The following is a 23997-nucleotide window of genomic DNA, read 5'->3' on the forward strand; positions in this document are numbered from 1 at the left end:
TGTGAGACCTGGATTTGATAAATATGGGAAGGACACTTATGCATGTAGTGTACCAAATGCCTACTACCTGAAATCTAAATCTTTGGCTGTGTCTGTCCATCCAGTGTTCGCATGAATCCTTAAGTAGGGATGAGGATGTAGAACTTTTAGTCCGTTATTTGCAGCACTTATGTTAGCAGAATTCAAACGTTCACCAGTAAAGCATTTTCAAACATTTGGATCCTTTTCGTACTCACGGTATACAGACTCCAACATGTCTCAGAAAGAGCAAGAAAGACAAGAAGCTGACCCCAGCTCTATTCCATGGTATGAGTCCCTAGACCCTTACATCAGCTCTCTTCCTTGGGATGAACAGGTGGAATTAGAGGAAAAGCGATTGGAAGAAATGGAGAAGGAAAATCTCATGAACAGAGAAAAGATTAAGATCCTGACAGAAGAAAATGAGAGAAAGAGCGCTGAATTAGAAAAATTATCCTACCAGCTTCAGGAAAGGGAAGGTATTATTGAGGAGAAACAATGGGCTCTCCAAGATAAGAAGAATCACGAGCTCCAAGAAAAGCTTGATGAAGCTCTGGAAAAAATTAAAGATCTGCTCTCTTTTTAAATCAAGCTTGAGAAAAAAGCGCACGGAAATAAAGAGCTGCTTCAAGAAAAAGAGCAACAGAAAATACAACAGGAAGAAGAAAAACTTAATCTCCAGAGGAAAAATCAAGCACTCCAAGAATTGTATAACGAAACGAAGTACAAAACAACTGTACTGGAAGGAGAAAAGAAAAAACTGGAAAAACAATGCTCAGCGATGCAGAGTAGCATCAATGAGATGCTGAGAAAAAATACCGAACTTGAGGAACTTTCTAAGACCTTGAAGCACAAAAACACTGCAATCCAGGCGCAAAAGCAAAAACAACAGAAAACACATAAAGACCTGCAGTGTAGACTTCAAGAAATCCAGAAGAGAAACCAGCAGCTGGAAGACATGCACACAGATGTGCACAAGGCAAAGCGAATAGAGGAGGCAACAGTTAAAGAACTGAAAGACAAGCTTAAAGAAAAACAAGAACAATTAGAAGACATGGTGAAAAGATGCAACAAACTTGAGAAAAAAAACGCAGAAACAATCGATGAGCTGAAAACCCTCATCATTGAGAAAAAAGTGCTGGTGGAAGAGTATCTGAAAAAGAAGAAAAAATGCTTCCACTGTTTCTGGAGGAGGGGCACTGCTGCTTCTCACCTGATGTAACCTCGTCTTCCTCCACCTCTATTCCATCTTCATTTCCCCCCTTTCCCTTCCCCTCCCTCCTTATTCTTTTTTCACCCTCACCCCCGACCAGTCCCGGCAGTTGACTGCCCCCTCCTGAGCCATAGGTTTCTCCTTTAGGTTTCTTTCACTTTAAAAGGAGTTTTTCCTATCCACTGTCGCCTGGTGCTTGCCCAGAGGGGATTGTTGGGGTTTTCTCTCCTCTCTCTCTTTCATTCTTTCTATCCTCCCTTTTCCCCCTTCTTCCTTTTCCTTTACCCAATAAACACAATTGCCCACATTTTACATGTGTTTGAAAAATGTCTTCATTCAACAATAATTCATCTTAGGTATAAAAACAAGAAATAGGTAATAGCTGCATGTGTGTTTGTGTGTGTGCATAATATACATACTTGTTTCCCAGAAAGAATTAATACTAGATGGATAGAGACAGGTTTTAAAGACTAGAAATGAAAACATGCGAGTCCTGTCTTTAAATAAAAATATATAATTCCCTATATTCCTTTCTATTCCAAACAACGGTAGTAAGTAACAAAGTTTCAAATTTGTCTTTCACTTTGACTCTTAATTTACTAACCATGAACAAGAGGTCAGAGGTCAAATGTGGCACGATACCTTAAATCTTTCTGTGATACTTTCTGTATGTGGACCAGAGATGGGCAACACCGCATAGTCTGATTTCTTTTTTCAAGTAACGAGTAAAGTAAGGGATTACTATTGTTTAGATCAACAAAGGATAATATGGAGTGCAGGAGAGAGAACGACCATGCAGGGTTTAAAGCTTACTTTGAGTTTGATTCCGTAAAAAGTGACAAAAACATTGAAAACATACAGTAGTGAAGTTCTTAGCTCCCTGTTTTAGTTTTGTTGTCGTCCTCCCCGGTGTTCCCCTCACTCTCTTGCTATTTGATGCATGAATGCTTCCTCGGCTCAGCTCCCGTCCCCACACCCTGTCGTCACTTTTTTAAATACTTCCATCACACCAACAGGCACTTTAGAATCACCAATTGACAAGCATGTGTTTGGACAGGCTCAAACCGGAGAGGTGATCAATGGACCACGGCGCTGCACACCCCTGGCAACTTTGGGGGTAAAGCCACTAGTTTGTGGTGGTTGCCAGGTGAAATCAGGGTCTGCTGCACCAAAAACATAATTCTGATTGCTTTGGTTGCAATCAGATTGCCATAGTCATCTGCAGTTTGCATGTTGGATGCCAACTACTCACAAAGCGGTGGGAAAAGTTTGGTTTGGTTTAGTTTGGCTTTCATCTTTACTTTTGCGTCCTTTCTAAAAACACTGACATATAGGTCTGGTCTACCTGGACTGGCAGCATGCTCGAGGTGTCCCAGACTCGCCTGTTTGGTGACGCGGTAGATGAGCTCGCCTCATCTACCTTATGTTGCAAGTCTCAAATCTTGATTGCTTGGATCCATTTAGTGTTTTATCATATGTGTTTTAAGCGGTAAATCTCAGGTAAAATGAACTGTTCTATCTGCCAGGAAGGACACAAACACAGACCCAAGATATGTAGGTCAGGTGATAGCTGACCTACCTACTATTAATCATGAGCTAAGGTTTGAAAAACCGCATGTGTCATTACCAACAGGGGTTCCAAGTAAAACCACTGGCATCATGGGAGAGTGTCTGTGTCTAAATTTCAGTCTTTCATGGATGCCAGCATATGCTTGTCAAATAAAGCCTGATTTTAGTTTAGTTTTCCTTCTATAAATAGAGATATTTCAAAACTGGAAATGTTCAAACTTCAAACTGGCGCAGAAAAACAATTCAAAGGGTATTAACTCATTCACTGCCATTGACGTCTATAGCCGTCAATTGCAGTGAATGAGTCAATGGGTTTAACTCATTCACGGCCAATGGCTGGCAGTGAATGAGTTAAGTGTCTGATGGTTCAAATTACCTTGAAGGACGATCATTGCAGTATACTGTAAAATGAAACACTGCATATACATATTATACTAGAGAGTACCTGTGCGTAGTATGAATAACATAACCACCGCACCAGAGGTGTAAGCACCTTTTGCAAGGCACTCAAGGAAACCAATGAACAGCCTCAAAAATTAAATGAACAGGTGGAGATGCAGACTGTTTTTGCAGATTACAGCTCCACCACAAATCAAACTTCCATATTACAGCGAGACTGCTCAGCAAGGAAAATCTCAGTAAGACTGAATGAAGACAGACTAAAAATTAATTGCATCTGCTCACACATTACTCAGCTGTAAGGTTTCCTAAGTACTCAGATGTAACACTGTGGAGGAAAACCCAAAGAAATGGCAAACAGAAGTTCATTCTAATAAATTGGAAATGTGGGTCAAGTCCGTCAAATAGAGAAAGAAACTTGTCGCAGTGAAGACAAAAAAAGAATGTATAAAAGTCAAAACATTTTAATTAAATCATTAATAAAACAGATAAAATTATTAAGAAGACTCGGTGTAATAAACATCTTCAGGTATGCTGGGTTGTCCTTCTTGCTACCTCATGTGAGCAGACAATGCAAACCAGCTTTCTCGAGCTGGTTTGCATTCTCGAGTTTTTTTTTTCAAATCCAAGCAATGACATGTAAATAATGCACAATGTATGTGTGTGTTTCTAGCTATACCATACATAGACATACGACATCACTGGCTTGAAGTCATGCAACAATTCAAAGCTTCTTTTGCCTCTCACCAAAACAGACAAGTTTATTAGGAGCAGACTCAGCATAACTTTTCTCTCTATAAAAAACAGCATCTGTTAGGGTTCATAAAAAGGAAGCTGCGTTGATAAAAACCAGATCGAAAAAAAGCAAAGGTGAGTTGATTTTTAACTTGTAACATTTTTGTAGTGTGTATGTGTGCTGCAGCGATCATTAGTTTTGCTTATAAAGATTACTAACGAAAAAAATGTTCTGGTAATATATAGCACCATACGGAGTATGAGGGCCACATTAAGTAAAGAAATTATTGTTGATCATTTTGAGAATACAGTCGAAATTTTGGTATTAAAGTAAAAATTCTATTTTTAACAAAAAAGTCATATTGTGGAGATTAAATTTGTTGTTGTGAGTTAGAGAAACAAATTGATCAGCCATTTTATCGTGTCTTGTGAAACAACATGTCCAAGGGTGTAACCACTGATATCTTTACATCTATCCACTGATAGCATTTTCATTTTGTACAAATATGGCTAATTCTTCCAAGTTTATTTTGTTGTTCCTTCTGACCATCTTTTTAGCGTCTTTATAAGTATCACCTCGCTGTGTTTATGTGCTAAAAGAGAAATAATTTCCGATGATTTCACTTACTCATCTACGCAGGGCATTTGAGGGTAAAGCCACTGTGACAATTTTTCTTGATCTAGCTTCAATTTTACAAATTTTCAATTTGTAACATTTCTGCAATCTGTGTTTGGTGTTTGACTTGTAAAGAAGGATTACAAATTAAAAGAAAAACTGAACTTTTGATTTTTAAAGTGAGGGGGTCTGGTGGTGCTATGGATGTTGTCAAGTAGTGTCTGAGTGCTTGGCTTGGGTCCATTTGTTCTCTTACAGGAAGGGGTCATTTTTAAAGTATAGTATAAAGTTTTTCTGAATGATCATCTTTTTACCCTCAACAACATTTAACATTTAGCACGAAGAGAAGATAAACGCTACAAATCATAAGGTATAACCAGATCTCAGCACCAATGAGAATTTCTGAGTAAATATATTAGACAGAGATACCTGTCACATTTATATTGTTGGATTGTCATATGCTTAGAAACATATAATCAATAATGCTTAGAGATATATAATATAAATATATAATTGATTGCATATTGATAGAATGTCTCATCCTTAGTCTGCAAAGACTCTGTGTGCGTTTCAGCTCTGGGTAGGGGTGTCCAAACTCCAAACTTTTTAATTGGCCCGCAAGTAATTTTATAAATAGAATAGAATATGGCCCGCACTTCAACTTTTGCTTGAGTGTATTGCACTTCTTAGTTTTAACACCAGGGGGAGCTGCTGTTGATCAAGGCCAGTGGTTCCCAAACTTTTTTTGCTGGGCCCCCCTTTGTTTTACAAGAAAAATGTTGCGCCCCCCAACGCACACATCCTCCAACCACACACACCCATATTTTGCTCCATTGCGGTTTATTTCACACCTCACACATTTAGTAAACAATTAAGCAAATACAAGTAATCTGCAATAAATTACAGGTAGTAAGAAAATAAACTACTAACTCTTTTACGCTAAGGCCACACCTACACGGGTATTTTTGAACATGCAGCTGCTTCGTCCACACGTAAACGGCTTTTGGAATCGGAGATTTTTTAAAACTCCTTTTTTGCATTTACGTGTGGACGAGGAATAGAGTTCATCACGCAAAGTCAAAGGTATGTGTCTTTTTTCACGTCACGCTGTGCGCCACGTTATTGTTTACATGAGATGAATGGCAGGTAGAGACAAAATACTGTTAATCTGACTATCTGCAGGTTTTACAGGCTTACACGCAGTTAATGTCCCTTCATTTACAAAGGCAGAGGCGTCAAGATGTGATTATTTTATGTGTAGTTGTTTTTTTTTTCAGTGTAATAGTATTCAACATTGCTATCAATACATTTTTCAAAAAATGCCTCTCTGTGCAAAATAGGTTTAAAAACATAAAACTTTACTGTATAAAGTATAGTATAGTATGCATATCTCCAAAATGTCAGGAGTAGTTATTACAAGAAGTGTTTGTGAACTAAAAATCATGAATGTGGGATGCTGTTTGTCCGTGATTTAAACAGCCCAGCGCTGTTCCCCACGAAGGGAAAACCAATTCTGCAGGGAGACCTACCTCAGCACGTGTGCAGGTGAAGCCAAAGGGAAGATATTCTTCACCATATTTTCTAGTCTTTGGCTTAGCATGAACCAAAAACTTTTGTTCACAGTTATACAGATTTGTTGGAAACAGCTGTTCAGTTCATCCGGCTGTGTATGAATGAGTTTATCAGTAAGCTGAAACTTAAGTCACATGGTTTCTGGGAAATCATGTGGTGTAGCCATTCTACTTTGACTTTCATTTTTATAGCACTCATTTGAAACTAATGTTTGATCCTGATATGTCTTATATGGCATCTCAATTATTGGCAACTTGCTTATGCAGAGATCTAAAGCTCCTTATGGTATTATATGACATCCATTTCTTGAGAGCAGCTGGGAGGAGTTTATGAGGGGCAGACCTATCATTAAATATTACTGATCTCTATATAAAGATCAGTGTCTTGTAGGATTAATAAGAGGGCATCTGGATCTACACAAAACAGAGGTGAGTTGATCATTATTTAATAATATTTCTCTTGTAGAATAGCTCTTTATTGTCACTGTTATAAAAACAAACACATTTATGTATGCGTGTGTGTGCAAAGACCTGGTAAAATCTGTGTAGGCATGAGTATTAAAGGAAAAACGTAACTTTTGCCCCCTACAGTGAGAGTCTGGGTGCTTGGTTTTGCTCCGTTTACACTTTTAGAGGGAACTATAATTTTAAACCAGTTGTAAGTTTTTGGGGGGGGTTTCTGATCGATCACCTCCTCAAGCTAAATTTAACATTTACCTTGAGGAGGTTAAAAATTATGTAAGAAATAAGCTATAGTCTTTATAGCCCCGAGAACTCAGTACATTTAAGCACCAATGAGAAAATGATGTTTCAGCACTAATGATACATGTTGAATGAACATTTTAGATGTTGATCTCTAGCTTCACTGTCAAGGAGCACTGAAGTTGTTATGCCAGCACATAGTGTTGCAGTATTTAACTAGGGCACATCCTGTTGGTTTTTCCCTATCTATATTTTGTAACCCATACCCATTAAATGTTTGTTTGTTTTTAGTTTAACCACTAAATGACAATGAGGAGTGATGAGGAATTGTTTAAATTAGATGATTTATGAAAATACCAACTATATTTACCACAATACAATACACATAAACTACAATTTAAATGCATTAAAAATGATATTTTTAAAGTTTTAATGTTAAAAGTACTCATTCAACAGAAACAAACACCATTTTTATTCTGGATTATCATGGGAGATGTTTAATGTTGAGCTCAGCTGAAATAGTTTTTGTTAATCCAGCTCATTAAGTGTCAGCTTCATAAAACAGCCACTACAAACATACGATTTTATAGAATATGATGAACAGGAAACATTTTTCTAATCTTCCATTGTCCAGTTTTGGTGAGCCTGTGTAACCTGCAGCCTCAGTTTCCTGTTCTTAGCTCAAAGGAGTGGCACCTGGTGCGGTCCTCTGCTACTGTAAGCCCATCTGCTTCACAGTTGGAAGTGTTGTGCATTCAGAGATGGTTTTTTTGCATATATTTGATGTAACGAATGGTTGAGTTAAATGGTTTGAGTTGAGCCTTCCTATCAGCTTGAAGCAGTCTACCCATTTGTCTCTGACATCAGCAATCATAGAAAATCCCAGTAGATCATGCCACATTTGAAGTCAAATAAATTAATTTTCTTATCAATTCTGATGCTTATTTTGAACTTCAGCCGGTCATCCTGACCATGTCTATGAGCCTAAATGTTTTGAGTGGTGTCACATGATTGACTGACCAAATATTTGAATTAACGAGTAGCTGAACGTGTGCACCTGATAAAAAGTTCTATCTTTTTGTACTTTCATCTTTGATAAACTGAATGCATATGTGATACACAGACCTGCAGTAAAATGAGAAGCTGATGAGATGGATGATCAAGATATTGCAGCGGCAGAGGAAAACAACGACAGCACAGGAGGAGAGTCTGAAAACACGTCTGAAACACCTCCCATCAATGAGAGAAGTAATGTGATCATATTATAGTGTTATAGTCAGACCTATTTAGACTATGCATCTAATTTGAGTATAAACACAGTGAAGCATTTACCTCTTTAATTATTTAAATTTAATTTATTCTTTATTCTTATTATTTAGTTACTGTTCATTAAAATCACAAAGTAATCGTTCACTGTGGTTTTAGTGATGTCTGTATTGTAACATGTTGTTCTTTTTCTACAGTGGCTCCTGATCTCACACTTGTACTAATTGGTGATCCAGCCTCCATTGAGATCGGACCAAAGAACATTTTCCTTGACCATGAAGTGCACACAAATGTGGAACAGTTTTCCTCCAATCTGTATAATCTGTGTGGTCGACACGTCTGTGTCATTAACATGCTCGGTCTACAAACAAAGGAAATCCCTTTAAATCAGGGAGTTCATGCCTTTGTCTTACTATTACCCAACACTCTGCATAACAACCAGTACAGCTCAGGAGTGCAGTGGCTAGAGAAAGCTTTTGGGCGAGGAGCACTTTCTTATTTAATCACAGTGGTGACTCATGAACCAGGTGAAACATGTGAAAGTGCATTAAAGGAGCTGAAAACTAACACAGAGTTTAATGAAAAAAGGTTCCACACATGTAACAGAAATATGATGGATGAAAAAGAGGTAGCAGATTTGTTAGAAAAAATAAACATCATGGTCTCTGAAAATGATCCACAAAGCTACACTGGACTGGTGTGTGCTGAAAACAGAGAACAGGAAGGACACCTGGAGGACAAATCCCACAAAGAAGAAAGGAAAGACTCTGAGTTAAAGACAAATAAAACAGGTACCTGCCTGTCTGTGTTTTAGGCATTTTTCCAACACTGTTGCAATTCTTAAAACAAACTCTCACAGTCAGCATGTTACGACCCCTCTGCTAGGGGACAGGGAGGAGTAACATACATAAGCCTTCACACAAGAAGCTAAATGAAAAAAAGGGGGTTTTATTGCAGAAATTCAAACAGAAAACTGACAGGGCTGCATTTTGCAGGCCACTGGGCAAATAATCAGTACACCATTGATTAGTACACAAGAGAGTGAAAAACTAAAGCTAGCCTCACGGGCAATAACACCAACAACCACCTACTCAAGCTAAGTTCAACCATAACCCGGGGTTAACAAAGTTCAACACCATGAACAGAGTTGGGCGAGCAAAGTTCAAAGAGGGAGGCAAGAAGGGCAAACTGCATGTTCAGTCCTAAGCAGAAGCCACTGAGTGAAGGATATATAGCCTTTTGTAGCCACAGATGAGTACAATCAACCACTCATTGCTTCCTGGAGCACCACAGTATCCCAGGCAGCCAGTTATCTGTGAGGGTTGACATACTGCAATCTGCATTCAGGACTGCACGAGTCTCCAGCTAGCCAATCGTCAGCAAGTGCTGGCACTCTTGCATTTGCTTGAAGAGAAAGGCAATCTCACTCCCTCCAAGGCCCAGGGCCATAACACCCCTCCCCTTAAATTACAAAACTAGGTTTTGTATACACAATCTTCACAGTTCACAGCAGAAAATAAAACAAGTCATACTCACCACCTGGACAGGCCAATAAATTTTCAGTACCCTTTTTATGCTGAATCTCTAAGTTGTATTCTTGTAATAGGGCCCATCGCACAAGGCGTCAATTGTGATTAAACATTTGAGCAAGGAATACAAGAGAGTTGCGATCAGTGTTAATGTGTCGTCTGTGTTCATGCATTACGTGCTAACTGGTTGCCCAGACCTCTGTTGAACATGGCCCTGTCGGTTTTCTGTTTGAAGTTTGCAATAAAATCTTTATTTTACTTAGTGTCTCATGTGAGGTCTTGTGTATGTTACTCCCCCTCGTCCCCTAGCAGAGGGGGTCGTAACATAAGTACACATAAGTACAATGGACAAAACTGTGAATCTTAATTTTATTAGATACAATTAATGTAGTGACAATATTTATTTATGAACAGTAATGTTAGAATTAGCTCCTCTAATGTCTGATTATTGTTGAACTCATTAAAGAAACCTAACTGGTGCTTTGGCAAAATCTGATTTATTTAATGAATCTGGGGTTTTTTCTGTCTAGATCAGTGGCTCTCAAATTTTTCACAATGAGTACCACCTCATAAAATATATGGCTCTTAAAGTACTACCCTTATGACCGACATTAAATTACAGTAGCATAGGCCTATTTAACACCATATACAGTTTGCACGAGACAATTTTATTTCTTATATGAATGTTAGTTATTTTAACTGTCATAAACAGGATGTGAAAAGTGATAATAATAATAATAACTGTACAGCATTAAAACATTCATAGCAGGTGGGATATCCAACCTTTAAGTGATGACGTATGAACCCTGCTTCCGGATCCAAACTACTCTGTGTTTATGAAGGCTGTTGTGTTTTTAACATGTTTTAATGCTTTGTATCTTCTTCTATTTAATCTGAACAAGCCCCTAAAAAAGGCAGTGATCACTGTCGGCCTCTCTCAGTTTTTATTACCACTATTTATTACTATCAGTTTTTAAAACCTTACAATGTAACTACAGCCCAGCCAATGCAGCAATAAATGAATGACTACCATAACCTCGTATTGTGGATGGATTATCTCAGTTGTTCTCCTGACTGAAGTTTGGTCCATTTACAGCATCCTGCCATTTGATAGTATTTGTCCCTAACCACTGGAAACTCTTGCGTTAACTTTTATTGTTAACTTTTTATTGTTTAGTTTTTATTGTTTAGTTTTCTGTCTTCATTTATGTTGTACGTTTTCATTTTTCAGAAATCCCTCAATCAGAACATGGTATATTATTTAATCTTATTTTTTGGGGGGGAGACTTCCCGCGTACCACTAGAGGGAGCCCACGTACCATCATTGGTACACGTACCACAGTTTGAAAACCACAGGTCTAGATAATATTAAAAGCAGAGTTCTGTTGGTTTAAGTAGGATCAGTTGTTCCAGCTCCTATGCACGTTTGAATTATTTGTTTCTAAGGCTATCTGGCCGCAGTTGCACTTTTACATTATTCAACTATAACTGAGCAAAAGTCATATGTTAGCTAAACATAAAGTCCTCTGTCTGATGATCTTCAAACATATTTCTTTTGCTCCATGGATGTGTCTTGCCTTCCCTGTTTTTTTTTCTTTCTTGCCTGCTTTCTCTAACTTTGATACCATCTCTGTCCCTCAGTTATTCTGTGGTGAATTTTGAATTTCATTGCTTTTCACAGTATTAATGTCAGAGTTATAGAAGTGTCTAACAGCTCAGATGGAGGCCAGGATTCATTCAGAGGAGAGCCACAAAATACTCCATTATATAAACCTCAAATAAACTGTATTATAGCTGACCTTTATACTGTGCAGAAGAACACAGAATATCATTATGTTGACTCATTGGGCGATCGTGGCTCAAGAGTTGGGAGTTCGCCTTGTAATCGGAAGGTTGCCGTTTCGAGCCCCGGCTCGGACAGTCTCGGCCGTTGTGTCCTTGGGCAAGACACTTCACCCGTTGCCTACTGGTGGTGGTCAGAGGGCCCGGTGGCGCCAGTGTTCGGCTGCCTCACCTCTGTCAGTGTGCCCCAGGGTGGCTGTGGCTACAATGTAGCTTACCATCACCTGTGCATGAATGGGTGGATGACTGGATATGTAAAGCGCTTTGGGGTCCTTAGGGACTAGTAAAAGCGCTATATAAATACAGGCCATTTACCATTTTCATTAGTGTGTTGAAGTTATCACACTAGGTTCATTTCTAGTTACCAAAACAGAAACTGGTTCCCTTGATCCTGCATTGTAAAACAGATATTTTCTTTGCAGAAGAAGAAGATGAGGAGGAGGATACAAATGAAATCAAGGTAAATGTTACTTTTTTGTTTTAAAAAATGTTCATCATTGCACACCAACATTTACTTTCTAAAATGAATATCAGATATATGACAGAGACACTGGAATTGTGTATTAACTGGTCATAAGATGTGAGCCTGTGAGAAATGTGTGAAAAAAGACATTAACTGCTGGGTCATCTGTAGTCCATTTCATCTTTAGTCTACATCAGTGGTTTTCAGCTAACAAACAAATGACAGTATTTGTTTCTCAGAATGAAGAAGGCACTGATGTCAAACAATCAGAGAGTACTGATGACAGCACAGCATTAAGAGAAGAACCTGAAATCAAGTCTCCAGTGCTGTCCCCAAACAAACAGAAAGGTAACATATTCATTTTATGTTCATTTACACAGTAACTTATATAGAGACAGTTTGAGAATTCATAAATTAAAGTGTGATGTTTGTATGTTGTGACCCTGGAGCAGAAGAAACTGATGTTGATGAAGTAATCATTAGTAAAAGCAACAAATATATGTTTAGAAACTCTGAAGAGGGTGATACAGAAAATTACACTAGTGTGAGATGTCAGACTGTTTCACCTAACACCACAGAGCATGAGCTATGCTTCATACGCCTCTGTTTCTAATGCTTTTCTGCAAAATCTGGATCACTACAAATGTACACTCTTGTTGAAGTGTGCATGTTTACATTACCACCAAACTTTGGCTATAACTGTAATATAATACATTTGCGGTTAAATAGCACCTTTTCAGTCTTACTGACATGCAGTTGTATTTTTATATTCATAAACTGATGATCTCAAAGTGAGTGTTGCTAAAACAATCGAAAGGTACAATCCCATTCTACAAAAGCAGGGACACTGTGGGAAATGGAAATAAAAACAGAATGCAATGATTTTTAAATCTTAGACATCCATATTTTATTCACAATACACAAAGATGTTGTATCACATGTTTAAACTGAGTAAATGTACTTTTAAAGTGGAATTTGTCCCCACCAAAAAGTAGGGACAATATGTTCCTTTAACAATAGTCTATAAATGTCCAGGATCTGAGACCAATTGCTGGACTTTTGGGAAAGTAATGTCATCCTATTCTTGTCCGGCATATGATTCTATCTGCTTTTCCACTTTGGCTTCATTTTAAATTAACTTTGGCTCAGAGAAGACTGTTTGTGCATTGTGTTCACAAAACAGAAATTTACCATCATGTAAAAATGCAAAGCATCATGAAATGCAAAAAATACTTAAATATCAAATATATCAAATATACTGACAATATAAATGCAAAATACAATATTTAAGCACAATTTACTAACATGTACTGATAAGTACACAAGTGCCACCCGCGAACCTTTGCCGCATGTCTCCCCCTCCGCTTTATTATCAGTCTTCACAAAACTTGAAATTGTTTGCAACTTCTATTACTTCTATAAAAATTGAATGTGCTCTATTCCAAATAGCTTTTAATGAGCCATACAAATGAAACAGAATAAAAATCAAAAACATCTAGCAATTAAACTAAACTTAGAGTTACACTGATTATGGCAAATCCCCCTGCTGCTGCAGACATCTAAAGATCTTTGGACACTTTAAACAGCAGAGTTATGCTTCCATCCAAGTCCAGATGAGAGCAGGTACAGTTCATGGTTTTTGTGAAACACAATGAAACACTTGCCGATCCTTAAGGAAAAGTCACCAAGACTGACTGTCCGCCACCTGCTAGAAGTGTTGTTCTACCCTTTTTCATCTTTTGCTTGGATTTACTTAACAGGATCAATACTCAATAGTAATTCTTAATTAAACACAGAGTCCACTATAATGCGCCTTCTTCACATACTATCAATAAAAGTAGCAAAATAGTTGGAATTTGCAAAGAGCATGCTAATGGTGGGAGTCTGCATTTTATTCCTGCACCAGAGTAATGTGTATGACCGAAGTGATTAGATTTGACTGATAACTCAAAATCTTTACAGTTTTAATAATTAAAAATCATTAATCTATGTATTTGTGGCATGCAGAGAGGTGGCTCATCTTAAAATCAAGACAAACACTGCAGTCTGGAATCCCCATGCAATTCAAGAGCTGTTAGAACCAGCTTTATTGACTATACAAAAAAAGTAAATAATTATCAAATAAGCATCCTCCAGGAATTAAGTTAGAAAACAAGGGGACAGAGCACAATGTAAAGTACTATTAAATTTACTATTCACCCTAACTCAGTGATCACACTCCAAAACCACAACACAGTGCTTCAGAAGCTCTGTGTCAAGGCTTGGTTTGTCTGGCTAGGTTCACGTGATTGAAGTGAATTGTTTGCTGGATTTTTGGTGTATTTTGGTGTTTTACAAGTAAAGGTAGGGTACACAATGACAAGGAAAGTTTATTCCTTAAAATTATTTATTAATAGAGTCCTGCTGAAATCTGTCAGCATGACTCTTTGGACTTGTAACTTGTTCTGTAATTTTACAGATTTATTTCTTACAATACAGGTAAAAAAGACTGTGTAGTTTTTTTGTTTTGTTTTTATGCTTTTTTTTTTTTTACTGCACCTGTAAAAAAATGAAATTTCTATAGTAGAAAGAGAGAAACTGAAACTTTTTGTTATGTGTGGCTTACTTTTTGTAGTATGTATAGCCATGAGGGAGATTTTTGTCAGTAGGAAAAGCTACAAAATTGACAATACAGGTCCAAAATTTATGCTTGTGCTTGTTTGTGGTGAGCAGCAGATCAAAAAAAGTCAAGAATTATAAATGTCTTTATGCACACATTCAGGCCTGTGAGACTCATTTAGACACTCTAGACGCAGACATTTCTGCATCTCTGCCATCCAATGACATTTTATATGTCGTTTATTTTATATGCTTTTCAAGAGTGAACTGTAAAGTTAGTCTTTTACAAGGAAACTATTTTTTATTCAGCATTTTCATAAAAGCTTGATTTCTATGCATTTACTACTACTAGGGAGAACACACATGAAGTTTAAGGCCTGGACAAGTTTGAAACCTTTTGTCCCCCACAGTGGAAATGGCTTAGAAAATTGAGCAGGTTGGAAATATTTATATGTGTTTGTATATTAGAGTTATAAGAACTTCTTGTGCTGTGTGGGTGGTTCAAGTTGTTATGTGTCAGGTTTCAGCATTGTGCAGGCAGGAGTTGGACCCAAAATGCAGGCTCTCAGACATGAGGGATGAACTCAAAATTACAGCTTTATTGGCTGGCAAGGAAAATGCATGTAACACGAAAACTCAACTAAACTGGGAAAGAATAAACTAAACTCACAGGATAAACACACAGCGAAACACAACCATGAGGGATGACACGACACTGACACAGAGAAACTCAGGGCTTAAATACACTGGGGAATAACGAGGGAATGAGACACAGAAGGAGAGCACAGCTGGGGGAAATCAGAACTGACGAGACAATTAAGCAAAGCAGGATACACTCACATGAGACACAGACCTTCAAAGTAAAACAGGAAGTATAACACTGAGACGCTGACTAGACACTGTGGAGACAGAGCAACTAAGAAACAGAGACATAAACCATAAGGCATAGAACTCAAAGAATCAAAAGGCTAGAGATGATAAATAATACACAGAGGGAAATACTAGGAACGGAACACAAGAAACTAGACTCAAGGGAGTAACTAAAGACCAACAATGAGAACATAATTCACAATACAAAGTGACAAAAAACACAGGAAACTAAAAAAAGTCAAGAACCCAGGTCCCTGACATTATGGGCCTGTCCTTTAACCACTGATCAAAAGCTTTGAAAATGAGCATAGCCAAGATTTTTCCACTGTCAATGGTAAATACCCTCCACAACCATCTGTAACAAAGGAGTTTAAAAAAAAAAGAAAGAAAAAAAGAAAACCTGGTTTATATATTAACAGGAATAAGTAAAAATTGGTTACCGAAAGCATTTTTCAAGTGTTCCTTTATTTAAAAGTGGTCACCACAGCAGGGTTATGGGTCTCCTAGTCTCAAACCACAGATCTTTTGTGTTTTTAGTGAATGTGTTAACCACTGCAGTGTGGAGTCAAAACAAAAAGAAAAAAAACTGGACAGGTTGTGCAGAAAAAACTGTATTGCTTCTATCACACATTGATTTGGCCTTTTGGTTCTATTTTAAACTCCAGGAACCTCTGATGTGGACTTGAACGTAAATAAGAAAAACATCAGTGGAAACAAGGACAAGGTAAGAAAAATATTATCAAATAATTAATTTACTTTACCACACTGTACAAAACTATAAATTTGTTACATAAATGTAATTTCTTATTTGCTGCAGTCAAGGAATGACTCTGAAGTTAACAAGAAGGAGTCATGTGAAAAAGAAACTGAAAAACTGTTTGACAGACTTCACATTCAAGAAAATCTTCAAAGGAAGTTTCTACCAGAAGATTTTCTTCAGATACGTCCACCTGTGAAACAGCACCATGTCACATCTGAGACAGATCTAACATATACTTTTCTTCACAGGCTGATGATGTTAGATTACAGGGCCAGATATGTTCGTGTGAAAGCGGACGGTCCTGAGGGGACACATCCAAAGTCTGTTCGAGTGATTGATATCACTAAGAAAGATTTCATTAATTTGGATGCTTTATTAAGCATGAGTGCAGACACGCGTCAGTCAGAACAGACTCATTTGCATCCAATGGATGTTCAGATGGCAGTATTTCACTGCTCAGACAGCTTCCTTAAACAGATGATGATTACAAAGCTCTCTCAGTGTCAGTATGCCTTACCATTGCTTGTTCCTGACCCAGTCACTATGGAGATCGAGTGTCCTCTGTGGACTTTCAGACAAATAACAAAGACCTGGAAGGTAACTGAAATCAAAGACAGCTCAAACATTGTCACTATGAAGAGTGTTCCAGTGTATAAAGCTCAGACACCCTTGGTGTCATTTTTACGCCTGGGCTCTCTGTCAGTGTCTAAATCTCAGCTGATCAACACTTTGATCAACGACCGTCACAGCACCTTCTTCCACAGAAACTGTCCAGGAAGCACCAAGTCTTGTTATCTGATGGATGGTGTGGCAGAGATTGCCTGGTACTGTCCTGCTGGAAAACCCAATGATGCCTTCAATGACTGCATTGCCTTTTGTAATCTTCATGGTGATGCGCTGTTGACTGAAAGACAGCGCGACATACTGATTAAAAGATCTTTAGTCACAGTTGTTCTTGTTGCATCTTTGCAAAAAGATGAAATTATAACAGCTCTTTTTGAGTCTCAAAACCATTTCATTTTTCTCACTGTTGATGACGACCGTGATCTTTTTAAGACAACAACTGGACAATACATCATGGGTCTCAAAGGCAAAAGCCAGTCAGATATATCTGAAGAACTGAAACAAATTATTCGAGAGGTTTCGTCATCTCTAGATGGTTCAAACTTGAAATCATCTTTCCAGCTTGAAACCATGGCTGAGCTCTCTGAAATCAGAGTGGATGAAAGTGACCCAGCCTGTCAAAGAGGGAAATCTGCTGCTATGATCATAGTGGATATTCTTTCAAAGGATAACATGAATGTTTCAAAGCTCAAAGATGAATTCCTTCCTTATCGAGGTGATCTGTGGCATCAGTGGAGCAAAATACATAAAGAACTGTATCATCTCAGAGGAGACATCGAAAAGGAGAAATGTAAAAAGGAACAAGAACTGATGAACATACGCCAGAAACAATGTGCTGCTTCATTCAGTAAACTCGTGGAGTTGTTCATTGTAAGTCTCTCATCTTTTTCACCAACAGACAAACAGTATTTCCTGAAATGGATTCAAATCTTAATGGATGATCTCTCCACAGATGATCTTTCCTCAGTTCTCCAAAGCTATGATGAAAAGTGGTCTGAGGTCTTGGCTTTGAAGAACAAACACATGAAATCAGATCTGTTAATAAAAAAACAAACTGAGCTTGAAGAAATATCCAAAAAACTGCAGTCTGCAACTTTTGGTTTGGAGCACATCTTCAGAGAAATGGGACAGATCTATGAAGCTCATAGAGCAATAGAAGGAGAGAGCAGACACACTGACTGGTCTAAATACCCTGAGCTGGCTGCACAGCTGATGATATCAGGACACCCGATGGAGCTGATGGATGGTGATGCAGGTCACGTGCCTTTAACATGGATCTCCAGTCTTTTAGAGGAAGTCATCAAGAAACTGGGGGACCAGAGAGTTTTTGTGTTGTCAGTTTTGGGTGTACAAAGCAGTGGAAAATCAACAATGCTGAACACCATGTTTGGGTTGCAGTTTGCAGTGAGTGCAGGCAGGTGCACCAAAGGTGCTTTCATGCAGCTGCTCAAAGTATCAGAGGAGATGAAGAAAGACTTGAAGTTTGACTACCTTCTAGTGGTGGACACTGAAGGACTGCGTGCTCTTGAGCTGGAAGGTAACACGACTCATCACCATGACAACGAACTGGCAACATTTGTTGTTGGCCTGGGAAACCTGACGCTGATCAACATCTTTGGAGAGAATCCATCTGAGATGCAGGACATCCTGCAGATTGTTGTTCAGGCTTTCATGAGGATGAAGAAAGTTAACCTTTCTCCTAGTTGTGTTTTTGTTCATCAGAATGTTACAGATGTTGCAGCAGCAGAGAAAAACATGGATGGAAAGAGACGCCTGCAAGAAAAACTGGACCAGATGACCAAACTAGCAGCTGAAGAGGAGGATTGCAATGCTGACTGCTTCAGTGATGTCATTAAGTTTGATGTCCGAAAAGATGTGAAATACTGTGCCCAGCTATGGGAGGGCAGTCCACCCATGGCTCCTCCTAATCCAGGTTACAGTGAGAGCATCCAAGAAGTGAAGAACGTCATCCTCTCTAAAGCTTCACAGTCTGATGGGATCACTCTCACACAATTCAAATACAAAATCCAGGACCTGTGGAGTGCCCTCCTCAATGAAAACTTTGTTTTCAGTTTTAAAAATACACTTGAAATTGCAGCATACAGAAAATTGGAGATCCAATATGGAAACTGGACCTGGGACCTCAGGAGCAACATGTTGACTGCTGAAAATCAGCTTTATAACAGAATAGAAAATGGAAATCTTGACATGGTGAAAGTGAGTGACCTTACAAAAAAAACAAGCAAGACATATGAAGAAATAAAAACAGCAATGAAAAAGTATTTTGACGAAAACAGAGAAAAAGAATTTTTGGCTCAGTGGAGAGGCCGATTTGAAACCAAACTCAAAGAGGTTCACGATGAACAGGTGAGCACAGTGAAAAGAAAACTGGATGAAGTCATTCAACAAAAGGAGGCTCGTAAAAAGCTGGATGATAAGAAAAAAGAGTTTGAGGACAAGCTGCTACAGAAGAGCAAAGAGCTCGCTCAGCAGCTGAAGGATAAGGCCAAAGATGAAGAAGAACTTCAAAAACAGTTCAGCTCTGTTTGGAGTGACCTGGTCACTGAAATAACAGCAGATATAAAACCTGTTGAAGACATCGACCTGGAAGAGGATCAGTTTAAAATCCTCCAAGAACTTGGTTTTGAACCTATTCTCATAAATGAATCCAAAACAAGTGGCAGTTACAAGAAAATATCCAGTGTTGGTGATTATTCAGATTATGTCATCCTTCAAAAAAAAAAGGATCTTTATGAGGCAGGTGAAAGTGAACCAACTCAAGATGTTGTGAAGGATGACAGTCACGCAAGTAAACTCGGCGCATATGTTAAAAATCCTGTCTCAAATTTTTGGAAGTATACCAAAATATTTTTTAGATATAATTCAAACACAACACAAAAACAACATAAATCACACTGTGCTTTATCTTGTCATGAACAGCAACAGATCAGATTGCTCATTGACAAAGCTGAAAAACTGTCCCTTGATTCAATCAGAGCCAAACCTGTGGCTACAAGAGGCTACACATCAGCTTACTTGCAAGAAGTGGCAAAAATTGTAAAAGAAAAAGTGGAGAAATTTCAGTCAGAAAGTAAATGTACTTTGAAGAAGGACTTTAAAGTTGATCTCTTACTGTATGTTTTCTACAAAGCAGAGATTTTGCTTCTAGACTCCCAGGAGGAATTCAAAATGAAGCATGATCCACTTACTTATTTAGAAAGCAAGAAAACACAGTATTACAATGTTTTTAGAAGCTTTTGCAAAGGAAACTTATCTGCTGTTGTGCTCGCAGAACTGATCTGTGAAAAGTTGAAAGCTTCCATTGTTGAGGCTGTCTGTAACAAGACTGCCATTGGTCTGGCTGGAGAGATGAGGTGTAGTTTCCCAGCATTCAATGGGAACAGGCTGAACTTGGAGAAACATGTGCTGAAGTCACTCGCTGAGAATGAAAACTTTGATGATTTCATCACCTACATCAGAAATCCAAGAAGCCAAACAGAAGCTTTTATAAAAGCAGAAGTAAAGAAATACATCTTCAGAGATCACAAAGATGAAACTGTGAATATACTCAAGAAAAATGTTGATGACATTAACATGCTGATGAGTCAAGCTTTATCTACAGCAACACAGAAAGTCCAAACTCAGAGAGGAGACATAAATATGTGGCTGAAGGAATTTTCTAGTTTGCTAAAAGAAGAGTTAACTCTTGATACGTTTTCTTCTCAAAACTTCAGTGACATTAATAATTTTGATTTCTTAATGGAAGCATTAAAGAAAGAATTTACACCCATAAGTGATGAGATAAGGAGTCTCTCATTGAATAAACTGAAGGAATCCAGGCTGAAGCCTGATGAAATCCTCATTGATCAGCTGTGTAATTGTTGCTGGGTAAAATGTCCATTCTGTGCAGCTGTTTGTACTAACACCATTGAAGGTCACAGTGGTGCTGACCATAGTGTCCCTTTTCATCGGCCTTCTGGAATCAAAGGATGGCACTATAGAGGCACAGTGGAATTCAGCATTGATTTCTGCACAACAAACGTTGCAAGTGATGGCAGTTTTTATCCTTGTCATGATTCAGAGGAAACTGTTCCCTATAAAAGGTACAGAACTGCTGGTCCAGAGTATGCTGACTGGAGAATTACTCCTGATGAGTCTAAACTGGTGTACTGGAAATGGTTTGTGTGTCGATTTCAAAAGAAACTGGAAGAGCACTACAATTTCAAATTCCAGGGTAGAGGAGAGATTCCCAGTGAGTGGAAAACAATCTCTAAATGCAAAGCCATTAGAAGTCTGGATGAAATGTGCAAATGAGTCAAAGAAACAGCATTCTTCGGTTTATATGTCTTACATAATGACGGAAAGAAAGATTTAGTGATTCAGGTAAAATAGCAGATTTTTTTTTTAGAAATGACAGGATTATTACAACATAGTTATACATAATTCTAACAAAGAGACTCACAGCATGTGAGATTAGACTCTTACTATGTAATAATGATTGAACATTTAAAAGTAACTCTTATTGAAATGTAGCTTTTGTAATAAAACCTTTTTGTGTGTATTTTGCACTTACATTGAACAAATACATTCAGTTTACTTTATCCTTCTTTTGCTGAAAGTTGTTGCAGATAAAGTTAAATTAGAATTATTTAATCAATTGTGTCCAGTAATATAATCTGAATCATCTGAATTTGTCTCATGTGTTAATATTCTGTATATTTTGTAATTTTATTTTATTGTCTTCTGTTGAACAACTTCCAGTTTTTCACCTTTGTATATTAATCAACTTTTCTAATTACAGTTTAGAGGAAAGGAGAGAGATGAAACATGAATATCCACTGACAGATTAAGGGCTCATGAGATTTGTTTACTTGGTTATAATAAATTTAGAAAAATTTAGACTTTTTGTTTTCAACATTGTCTAACTTTTGTTTTTATGATATCTTTTTAGACCATTTAGTGACAAAATAAAAAAAATATTTGAGATGAAGATTGCTGTTATCAGTGTGCAAATGTATTTTTACAAAATAAATATAATTTCATTGCAACGAATGGTTGTTGAGTTAAATGGTTTGAGTTGAGCCTTCCTATCAGCTTGAAGCAGTCTGCCTGTTCTCCTCTGAACTTTGACATCAGGAATTATCACTGTTGAGATTTAAATATATATATTTTAAGGCTTATTTTCTTATTATATTGTTTTATGTACTTTAATAATGAAGGTTTGTACAGCAAGGCCACTTTTGACTCATAAACTAAGTGCTCAGCCAGACTGAAAAACAGGAAGTTAGTGTAGAGCTATACAAGTATATTAATAAATACAGGAAGCCAGACAGAAAAGAGGAACTTGTACCATATAAGGAGTGTTTGTATCAAAACTGTGTGACGTGTAAAGTACCAAAATAACACCTATATGTGAGACGTTTTTAAATTCTAATGTTAGAGTTTCTGCAACTGGCGTTTGGGCTGTGCAGGGCTCTCTCTTCCGGAAGATGATTGAATAAAAAGAAATATAAATGTTTTGACCACTATGAGTCGGGTTTTCTCTGTTCTATCATAGGGATAAAAGGATCGGGTTTTAATATCACCCACCCACAAAGCTGGACTGTCCGGTGGGTCGATGGTGATTTTTCGTTTTTATGGGCCAATGTTTTTTTTTTGGTTTTTTTGTAACGTATAAACAATAAAAGGTGGTGGATTGGCCAATTGGTCATGATCGACTCTGGGCTGGACCAATTACAGCCAAGGAGGTCAGATGCACCCTCCCCCTTGATTGGGTAACGGCTCTGAAAGCAATCTTATTACAGAGAAACCGAAGAAAATAGCATTGAGGTGAAAAGGAATACGATTCGTCCCGCTAGAATGAAAAAAGACACAAAGTTATTCTGTCTTTACACTGATAACAGTGATGGCTGCCTCTTCTTCTCTTCCCCTCCCTCTCTTGTTGCTACTTCAATCATAAAACTAATCAATAATCAGCTGACCGGCTTTTCTGTCGCAAGTCCCGTCCTGCAAGCTTTTCTGGAGCAGAGACCCGAGGCGGCTGCCCGTCCAAGTGTCAGGTGAACTGAAATTCAGGTAAGAAGTTATGATCTGCAGTCTATCTGGGTCAGATATAAACCAAGTTTAGGTGGAGTTTATTTTCGTTGTGCTTACTTTTTACAGTCAGTTACAATAACTCCTGCTGCGTACTAGCTTGCATGTTATATGTTATTGCTAGCAGTTTCTATTCAGCTGGGTGGGTGCTATTGTAACACTTCCAGCTCTTCAAAAATCACAGACGCTCAGAAAGGTTGGCTTTTCACAGTTTATTCCTGCAGAAGACATAAAACACACTCAACAGGTGTCTTCTGATGGTACCAGCAATTGTATCTCCCTCACAGTGCAAACGCGCGCTGTCTTGACAGACTTACAATTAACTTTTTAATAAAGAAAAATTGGAAAATAATAATTTCTCCCATTTTACAGTCTGTCACACTGAACTTGTATACAAAAAGAAATCTTATGACTAATAAAAATCCATTTCACAACCGTATAAAACAAAATAACAGGTTACAGAAGTCTCAGTAAACAGTATCACCGGCTAATCATTGCCCTCTAGTGGACAAATTAACAATAGCGCATTACATCTTCACTTGCTTGTGCTTTACAGACAAAATGACTGTTAATAAGCTCACGTACCTGCAGAAGACATAAAACACACTCAACAGGTGTCTTCTGATGGTACCAGCAATTGTATCTCTTACAATGTAAAACAACATCACAAAAAGCACAGAAAAACAGTAAATCCAAACACTAGTGATGGCCCGCTTGAAGCTGACGCTCCGGAGCGTGTGTCGAAAAAAACAACACACTGGTTCAGAAGCACTGTGTCGAGGCTTGCTTCGTTTGGCAAAAGTCACGTGACCAGTGACGTCCGAAGCTTCATTACGCACTTAACTGCTTCGGTACCTGATTCAAACGGATATAAGGAAGTGAATCATCCACGGGATTCGTGGAGTGTGTTGATGGTGACAGATAGCGACTAGGTGATCATTCCACTGACAGATATGGAGCCAGCGAGGAAGAGAGGACGTTCTGGCGTGTGGGAATATTTTGAGTTGATTTTGCTCAATTCATTTTATCTGCCGAAGTGAAAAACTTGAAATGTCCAAAATCATGTTTTCATAATGTAAATATCATTACAGCATATGACTTTAGGAACACTTCCATGTGAATTAAAGCT

General features: G+C 38.0%; 1 protein-coding gene across 3 annotated transcripts; it reads left to right on the forward strand.

Moving 5' to 3' along the window:
• The first annotated feature begins 6318 nt into the window (after positions 1-6318).
• LOC102293352 (interferon-induced very large GTPase 1) lies at positions 6319-22198 on the forward strand. 3 transcript variants are annotated; one of them, XM_042212831.1, is made up of 8 exons: positions 6319-6550; positions 7947-8071; positions 8287-8880; positions 11883-11920; positions 12163-12271; positions 16057-16115; positions 16209-17645; positions 17728-17904. In XM_042212831.1, the coding sequence occupies exons 2-8, from the start codon at positions 7975-7977 to the stop codon at positions 17785-17787; spliced, it is 2394 nt and encodes a 797-aa protein (XP_042068765.1). In that variant the 5' UTR covers positions 6319-6550; positions 7947-7974; the 3' UTR covers positions 17788-17904. The 3 variants fall into 3 exon arrangements, with proteins under 3 accessions (XP_042068765.1, XP_042068761.1, XP_042068762.1); XM_042212827.1 differs by having other exon boundaries at positions 16209-22198; XM_042212828.1 differs by lacking the exons at positions 6319-6550; positions 7947-8071; positions 8287-8880; ... (1 more) ...; positions 12163-12271; positions 16057-16115 and having other exon boundaries at positions 17545-17645; positions 17728-22196.
• The last annotated feature ends 1799 nt before the right edge of the window (positions 22199-23997 follow it).

The sequence above is a fragment of the Haplochromis burtoni genome, unplaced genomic scaffold (genome assembly GCF_018398535.1).
Source record: "Haplochromis burtoni strain Fernald_Lab_line unplaced genomic scaffold, NCSU_Asbu1 Contig_10, whole genome shotgun sequence".
Taxonomy (NCBI): Eukaryota; Metazoa; Chordata; class Actinopteri; order Cichliformes; family Cichlidae; genus Haplochromis; species Haplochromis burtoni.

Bases quoted from the DNA above. Each gene is read 5' to 3' on its own strand.
- LOC102293352 (XM_042212827.1), top strand. From the start codon at position 7,975: ATGGATGATCAAGATATTGCAGCGGCAGAGGAAAACAACGACAGCACA. The intron at 8,072-8,286 runs GTAATGTGATCA...CTTTTTCTACAG, and splicing joins ACCTCCCATCAATGAGAGAA to TGGCTCCTGATCTCACACTT. The intron at 12,272-16,056 runs GTAACATATTCA...TTTAAACTCCAG, and splicing joins GTCCCCAAACAAACAGAAAG to GAACCTCTGATGTGGACTTG.